Below are 9,252 nucleotides of genomic sequence, written 5' to 3' on the forward strand. Positions count from 1 at the left end.
GAAGCCATTGGTACAGAAAATCTAACAACTATTACACTGATTCATATCCAAGCGAATTCGCATCCTCTGAGATATCTCATATTTTGCGTGCCTTTTTGGAAAATCTCAACCGTTACAATGCGTTCTGCACGAATCTCAAAGCTCAAATAATATTGGCCCCCTACACCACCCCCGAATAGTCACCGGACACGTCAGTCACGAAAAATATGAGATATCTCCGAGGATACGCACTCTTATCCAAGCTTTCTTATTTGCTGCTATTTTTTCAACCTCTTACACTTTTAGCTGCAAAGTAAAGTTACAGAAAATCTGACAACTATTGTTTTTTCATCTATACATATAATTTTCTTCATTTATCGGGATTCTCATGACATCATTAGGCTTAAAGCCTTTCTTCATCATCTTCTCAGCCAAATGGTTTTACCGCTATCCGATCCGTATCCGATCCGTTTGCATCCCTAGCCGCAAGCTATAATCTTATATCCCTTGTAAACCTTGTAAGCGGATCCAGACCGTTGGATATGAATTCGGCCAATCCATTCTGAGATATAATTCCTAGGACCCTTTAATATTCGCGCAGATTATTATCGGACGGTCTAAATCCAAACTCAAACTTTGAGTTACTTTAGGAGATTCGAATTCTTAGTAAGGAGCCTTTCCATCCATTCATCCATCATCCTTAATTCCCTCCTCCAATGTTATAACGAATACCCCACTCAAAAACTTCATCCTTCCCTCCTCTCTCTCTAGATAGATAATAGATAGATAAGAGGTGAGGTAAAGAGAAATGGCATCAAAATTTTGGGCTTCTTCAGCAGCCAATGCACTAAAAATTTCATGTAGTGGTACCAAAATCTCTGCTTTTCCTGCCCTCTCTAGATGCTTCTCCTCTGGTAACTCCATCAAACTTAATTCTTCTATTATTTCTTATATAAATTACTCTAAGAATTAGTTCAATTGTTTTTATGGTTTCATGTTTCAGTGCTAGATGGTCTCAAATACACAAAATCTCATGAATGGGTCAAACATGAGGGTTCTGTGGCCACTGTCGGTATCACTGATCATGCCCAGGTTATTATTAATTTATTATTCACATTATTCATGCACGACCATCTTTTTGACATTAATATATATATGATATTTAATTAATTAAATAAATGATTGGGGACTAAAAAATTAACAGGGTCATCTAGGAGAGGTTGTGTTTGTGGAATTGCCAGAGAAGGGAGTGGCCGTTACACAAGGAAAGGGATTTGGAGCAGTGGAGAGTGTGAAGGCTACCAGTGATATCAACTGCCCTATCTCCGGCGAAGTCATTGATGTCAACACTAAGCTTACTGAAACACCCGGCCTGGTTATTTCTTTTCCTTTTAATTATATATGACCCCCTCAATAATTAAGATAGAGAAATATCCCTTTACCAGTACAAATGGTTGTAATATCTACCAAAGTACATGGAACTGGTTCTTAATTTGTTTTGAAAGGAAACCATTGTCTAGATTCTACAATTAAGGATTTGTTTGATATATTTAATTAATTCCTCTTATTTTTCAGATCAATTCAAGCCCATACGAGGATGGGTGGATGATTAAAGTGAAACCAAGCAGCCCTTCAGATCTCGACTCTCTCTTGGACTCGAGCAGCTACACAAAGCATTGTGAAGAAGAAGATGCTGCTCACTAGAGCAACACAAATTAGGAAAAACAATGTATTTCTTTTCATTTTGTTGACTTGGTTTTCTCGATCACATTTTCTCTCAGTAAAACTCAACATGTGTTTTATGTAAATTTTGTTCGTAATCACTGGAAAGGAGAAACTATGTACTCTCTATTATGTATAGAGATGTCAGTATTTTCCTCATATATTGTTGTTCAATTGTTCTTATAATTGATAATCTAAACACCATATCATCAGATGCCTATTCGACAACGGTACACGGAATCATTACATCATTAGAGCATTCAAACCATACCGTTGGATGCAATTCTAATATTTTTTGAAGAAAGGACTGGTACTTTATTGTCGTAAAAAACCGGTTCATTAGAAGACTATTCTCTTGCATAGACTACATATTTTTTATTTTTTTAATAAAGAGAAAAATAGAAACTTTATAGATTTTAAATGAGGTTAAATAGAATAGACAATAAATTAGTGAGTTTTTGAAATGTTAATATGATGATATTATGAATTTAGAGGGAGAATACGTAATTTCAAGAATTTTGAAGTTATATGTGAAATTCTCCCTTTATTTTATACTAGCCAAAGATTGAATGAAGATATTTTCATAGAGATTCAAGTGTTGTTTACAGTTCTCATTTAGCTCGGTACAGAAACACAAAATCTGTCCCTTTATACACAAATATGTTTCTTTATACTGACACAGCTTTAGAATTGTTAAAATCAAGCTTTTCATTGTAGTTTCTTTTGTATTCTTTAATTTCTTTGCTTGATTTGTTATTTTGTGTTTAATTTCAGTCTTTAGAAAGGTTATTACACAACAGTACACGTGAAGCATAGAGGAAACGAGTGAAATACTGTATGGTTGCTGTCAAGGGCAAAGCTGGGATAAACACTAAATAATTTTTCATTCTCAAATGGTTTAGAATCTTTTCTTAAAATCTTTAGGCCTTATAAACAAAGTAGACACACTTAATCTGAATTTTCCAGAATTTTCTAGTTTACCAGTTTAAAGAAATAACCAATTGAGACAACTGAATTCAGAAAGGATTCTGGATTAAAATCGATGGAAATTACAGTATTAACAGTGACATTAGCACATGTACAATGCTCCTGTAGCCCTCAGATTCTTTAGATCATATGGATGATATGTAGAAACATGAATTTGAGGAAAATTGGTATAAAACGCAATGAAGGGAACTCAGGCGATCTCCAAGCTGTTATACCAGTATCTCGGTTCCGTGTCCCAATTATGTTATATCCTTAATTGAATTTTGGATATAACAAAGGCAATTAGTCAAATACGAAGGTCAGTTTTCAGTTGAACTCTGATTGGAATTGATGCGGATCAATGAATTGAGAGGATTAAAAAGAGTTGAGGGAGAAGAGAGAGAGAAAAGAAGAAGAATAGATATAAAGGAAATAACTTTTTATTAATTGCATAGTATTTTTTACAATTCTCAGCCTTAATTGCTATGGGAGACTATAAAGAAATAGAAAATTTCTAGTGCACCCATGGAAACTTTTAAAATAGCCGATTTTCCGATTAAAACATCTTAATATCCAATATCACCATAGAAATTTAACATTTTTTCTTTTATCCCCTTCTATTCATTAAATTAGTTCTTTTGACAAATATACCCTTCCTTTCAAATAGAGATGTCCCTTTCAATCAGCAACATGATTGAATTGAACAAGGAATGAACCAAAATTGATGGCTTGATGCACAAATGAATATTTGTCTGAAAAAAAAATGTAATCTGGTTTCAAAATCGAGAGAAGAGGAATCAATGATTCAAGCAGAGAAAATCTGGGTTCTTTTTTCTGACTTTGAATTTATTTGAGATTTTTAGAGAGACGATTCTCCTCTCTCTCTCTCTCGCTAGCACCGACCTTACAACAAAGAGGAGAAATTGGAATAAAAGATGATGAATTTTTAGTCTCCTGATCAATATCATCTGTGAATGTAAATAAATATCCATCAATTTGTTTCTCTAAAACAGAACAATTGTTTGGTATGTGCCAAGGAGTCCACTTGTGTACTTTGATTGTGTTGAAGCTTTGTTTAACTTGATTTTGTTTCTACCTTTGTTTTGTAATTAAGTTTCGAAAATTTGGGCCAAATTGAGATTTACGCATTTTTGGAATAATGTAAGAAATATGGATGATTGTGATATAAACCTGGGTAAAATATGTATAACCAATTTAATAAAAAAGAAGAAGTCTCGTGGTCTGCTCACTTGGCTAGCATAGCTTTATTCAACCTATCATGTATGCTGACTTCTTAGTTCTTATGACGGGTTCTCTCCGAGGCGAGTAAATAGAAATTTTCTTATAAAGGAATTACAAGATTGCCATTGGTCTAACGATTACTATTTGAAAACATAATCTTATCTTCTCCAGTTCTCCTATCTCTGTCGTCTCCATTTCCATTTAATGTTTCACTGTTTTGTGGGTCCCTGTGCATTAGAAAGGCATTTCATCAATTTTGTTTCTGTCTCTTGTTGGGTCCCGTTTGTCAGGATTTTAAATCCTTTTGACCGCATGATTTATAACGGTTCCCAGTCTTTCGTTCTTCTTCCTTAACGATTCTGTATTCAATTGTGTTGCTAGTTCCTGACAAATTGACTTAATCCTGAATCAAACACATTAAATGATTACAGAATCATATTGCAGCGAGGCTCAGCAGAATTAGGGACGACCGTTGGAGTTCAGGAGAAATTAAATACTGACGAAGGGGCCCAGAGTTTAAATCACAAACTGGAGAGGTCAGTGAGGCTTGCAACTGGAGATGAAGAAGAAGGAAAACTCCATATGATTGAAGAGTCGCTCAGACACGTAAGAAGACAGCAAAGCTCTAGAAGCTGATGTGTCAAAGCAATAGGGATTAGAAGAATTCCTTAACCGTTTTCTGTTATTTTTGTTGGAATGGAATCGCCTTTATAAGGCCAATGTAATCAGAGAACCAATTTAATCAATGAAATAATACAATTGTGAAATTCATCTTGTTCTTGAAATAAAGTTCTGTTCTTTCCGTATTCTCAGTTTCCACCCAAATTCTCTTTTCTCTTATTGGATTCTATTCCATTTGAATCCAATTAGCTGCTGGGATCTAAGATCGTAGCAGAATTGGTATCAGGAGCCTTCGGTTGTAGCTGGGCAGTAGTAGTTCGAACAACCAAGAAGAGACAAGAATGCCGAAATCAAGGAAGAACGATCCTCCAGAAGAGGAGGACATCTGGGACATGGCGACAATCAACGAGAAGCTAGCAGGGATGGCTAGAGAGTCTCAGATGTCAGCCCAAGTTCGTGATGCTAGGTGTGATCGACTAGAGAGTACCGTTCAAGGGAATTGTGCTGCTATTAAAGAAGTGGATGGCAAGATTGAAGCACTAACTCGCATGTTCACAGATTATATCTCGAGTAAGCAAAGAGAAGCAGGTGATGGCAGCAATTCGACCATGAGAGCAACTGGTCCATCTAGAAGACGGGAGTTCCATGAGAGAAGCCAATCACCTGAAGGGGACAGGCATGACTTAAGAAGAGAATACCGGTACCATGACTACCAACACAACTCTCAAAGGGTAAATTTACCTAGAATAGATTTTCCATCGTTTGGAGGGGGTAGCCCAGTTGATTGGTTCGAAGAATGCAAGTTTTATTTTGATATGTATCAGATTCCTGAAGAGTACAAAACTAGAATGGCAACTATGAATTTTTTTGGAGTTGCTAAAGAATGGTTTAGCAGCTTTAGATTGGGGCATCCAAACCCACCATGGCCGGTACTGGTTGATGAAATCTTTGTGAGGTTTAGACCTAGAAAGGGTTCAAATTCAGTAATTCAAATGAGAAAAATCCAGCAAATTGGAACTGTAGATGAGTATGTAGAAAAGTTTGAAAGGGCTAAATCAAGGTTGCTAGCTGAGACGGGCATTGATAATGATTTCTTTTTTGTGTGGAATTTCATCAGCGGCCTTAAAGTAGAATTGCAAAACCCCATTCAATTGTTCAAACCAAAAAGCCTAAATGAAGCCATAAATCTTGCTCTCGAGGTAGAGGAGATTATAGGTCCCATAGATAAGAGACTTAATCTTTTCAAGCCTCAAACAACCTTCAATTCCAAACCTCCACTGAATCAGAATTTCAGACCCAACCGACCACCAGATAATCATGTACAGAAAGGGACAGAAACAATTAAAACAAATTCAAAACCTTGGAATGATGCACCTAAAACCATCTCTAGGACTAACCTCACCCGGGAACAGAAGAGAGCCATGAATCTGTGTTACAAGTGTAACGAAAAATGGTTTCAAGGGCATAAATGTCAAAGGGGTCTTCATGCTATTGATGCTGAGGAAGAACAAGAAGAGGGTCAAGGGTGCATAGAACAACGGGAAGAGGAAGCAAACCTAAATGGGGAAGAGGAAGAGGAAGAACAAACTGTCACACTAAACAGTATCAGTAACCCATCTTACAACCAAACCTTACAATTCAAGGGATTCATGAAAGAGATTCCTATTTGTGCCTTATTCGATACTGGGGCATCTCATTCTTTTATACACCCAAATCTGGTCCATAATTTGAGCCTAGAAACAGTCAAAATCAAACCCTTACGAGTGTGGGGTGCTCTGGGTAATAAGGTGGTTTCAAATACTATGTGCAAAGGAGTAGAATTCACCATACAAGGCCAATTGTTTTCAGCAAACCTGAGGGTATTAGAACACAATGGCTATGACATAATATTAGGTGTGGACTGGATTGCCCGGTTAGGTACCCTTAAGATGAACCTTGAAGAGGGAATGTTTCAAATAAAAAGGGATGGCAAAAAGATCAGACTAGTGTCAGAAGGAGTAAAAGATGAGGTTCATGTTTGTGAAGGTGAAATTGATGTGACAAAGGAGAAGAAAAAGGGTAACCATGTGATATATGCTCAACTGTTTAAACTAGAAGGAGTAGAGGATAAACAAAGTTCTGATCCAGACCCTTTACTTCAGAAAATTATGCACAAGTACAATTCAGTTTTTGAAGAACCACAGTCACTACCACCAAGAAGATGGGTTGACCATAAAATTGAGCTCAAACCGGGTTCCCAACCTTTCAGCCAAAGACCTTATCGGTTTTCTCATTTTCAAAAACTGGAGGTGGAAAAAATTGTACAAGAATTACTCAGAAATTCACTGATTCAGCACAGTACCAGTAACTATGCTTCTCCAGTATTGCTAGTGAAGAAAAAAGATGGGACGTGGAGAATGTGCATAGATTATAGGAAATTAAATGAGGAGACAGTGAAAAACAAGTTTCCAATACCTATAATCGATGATCTACTGGATGAGCTTAATGGAGCTAAATACTTCTCTAAGCTGGATTTAAGATCCGGTTATCATCAGATTTTGATGGCTGAAGAAGATGTGTCTAAAACAGCCTTTTGCACACATGAGGGTCTCTATGAGTTCAAGGTCATGCCATTTGGGCTGACAAACGCTCCTGCCACATTCCAAGCACTAATGAACAGGGTTTTCAAAGCCTTTCTAAGAAAATTCATTCTTGTTTTTTTTGATGATATCCTTGTTTTTAGTAGGGATCTAGAAGCACATGCCAAGCACTTGGAGCTGACCTTTCAAACCCTGAAGGAGCATCAGCTGTATGTAAAAAAGTCAAAGTGTGAATTCGGTGTTCAACAAGTGCACTATCTAGGCCACATCATTTCAAGTGACGGTGTATCAACTGACCCCACAAAGGTGAAAGCAATGGTGCAATGGCCAACACCCAAAGATGTCAAAGGGCTAAGGGGTTTCTTAGGCCTCACGGGATATTACAGAAAATTCATTAAAGGGTATGGTACTATATCTAGACCTTTAACTGAATTGTTAAAAAAAGGAGCATTCAAGTGGAACCCGTCAGCCCAGGAGGCTTTTGAGGAGCTAAAAAGGGCAATGGTTGCAGCTCCAGTTCTTATTTTACCAGATTTTAAGCAACCGTTTGTGGTAGAGGTGGATGCAAGCCAAGGAGGAATAGGAGCAGTATTGATGCAGTGCAAGAGGCCTATTGCATTTTTGAGTAAGAAGCTAGGGGTTAAGAGTCAAGCCCTCTCTACATATGAAAAGGAGCTGCTAGCACTATTCACAGCAGTTTCTAAATGGAAGCATTATTTGTTGGGGGGTGAATTTGTAATCAGAACCGATCAAATCAGCCTGAAATACTTGTTGGAGCAAAAGGTCAATACTCCTATGCAACACAAGGGATTGAGCAAACTTTTAGGGCTTAATTATAAAATTGAATATAAGAAAGGAGTAGAGAATAAGGTGGCTGATGCTCTATCTAGAAGAGAGGGGTATTTTGGAGAAGATGAGGCTGAAATTAATGGTGTCAGTGAATTGATACCTCAATGGGTGAATGATATTAAAGAAAGTTATGTAAATGATGAGTGGATTAAGGAGTTGAGAAGGAAGTTGAGGGAGAGTTCAGAAAATTCAGATCAAGCTGCAAGTCATCGTTTGACTGAGCATCAAGGGGTGGTAAGGTACAAGAATAGAATATGTGTGGGAGATCAAAAAGATTGGAGGGATGCAGTTTTGAGAGAAGTACATGCCTCAAGTTTAGGGGGGCACTCGGGAATAACAGCTACTTATCACAGAGCTAAGAAGCACTTCTATTGGCCGAAAATGAAGGAGGATGTGCATCAGTTCGTTCAAAGGTGTGAAAACTGTCAATTAAACAAAACTGAGCATATACCCACCCCTGGGTTGCTGCAGCCTTTACCTATTCCAGAGGAAGTTTGGTCAAGTGTGGGGATGGACTTTATTACGGGTTTACCTAAGTCCAAAGGTCAGGAGGTGATTCTAGTAGTAGTTGACAGGTTAACCAAATATTCTCACTTCATCCCTCTCTCCCATCCCTATACTGCTATTACTGTGGCTCAAGCGTTCATGGATCACATATACAAATTGCATGGTTTACCCTCAAACATAGTATCAGATAGAGATCCCTTGTTTACAAGAAGGTTTTGGAAGGAGCTGATGAGTAAGCTAGATGTTCAATTAAACATGAGCTCAGCCTATCACCCTCAATCGGATGGACAAACCGAAAAGGTGAATCAGTGTTTAGAAAGTTATCTGCGCAGTATGGTGTTTGATAAGCAAGCAAAATGGATGAATTACCTCTCCTTGGCAGAATGGTGGTATAACACGACTTGGCATAGTGCGATTAAAATGTCACCTTTTGAGGCTCTCTATGGGTACCCTCCACCTCAACTAGCATTAGGGAGCATTCCAAGGAGTCAAGTAGAATCAGTTAACATTTTCTTGAGGGATAGGCAAGCTACATTGGCTCAATTAAAACTGAACCTGAAGAAAGCTCAAGAGCACATGCGAAAGAATGAAGATCGACATAGAAGAGAGAGGACATTTGTTGTGGGAGACTGGGTTTACTTAAAATTGCAGCCTTACCGTCAAATTACAGTGGCAGGGGTTCGAAATCCTAAACTCAGCTCCAAGTTCTACGGACCTTTTGAGGTGGTACAACGCATCGGTACCGTGGCATACAAACTCAACCTGCCACCCAATTCGCTCATTCACC

The 9,252-nt window shown here is 37.8% G+C and overlaps 1 protein-coding gene across 1 annotated transcript; it reads left to right on the plus strand.

The window, feature by feature from the left end:
• The first annotated feature begins 662 nt into the window (after nt 1-662).
• Nucleotides 663-1,862, plus strand: LOC144568252 (glycine cleavage system H protein, mitochondrial-like). The gene is made up of 4 exons (XM_078318536.1): nt 663-893; nt 983-1,071; nt 1,184-1,354; nt 1,555-1,862. Exons 1-4 carry the CDS (start codon nt 788-790, stop codon nt 1,681-1,683), a joined length of 495 nt encoding a protein of 164 aa, XP_078174662.1. The 5' UTR covers nt 663-787; the 3' UTR covers nt 1,684-1,862.
• Nucleotides 1,863-9,252: the final 7,390 nt, after the last annotated feature.

The sequence above is a fragment of the Carex rostrata genome, chromosome 17, assembly GCF_964058835.1.
Source record: "Carex rostrata chromosome 17, lpCarRost1.2, whole genome shotgun sequence".
Classification (NCBI taxonomy): domain Eukaryota; kingdom Viridiplantae; phylum Streptophyta; class Magnoliopsida; order Poales; family Cyperaceae; genus Carex; species Carex rostrata.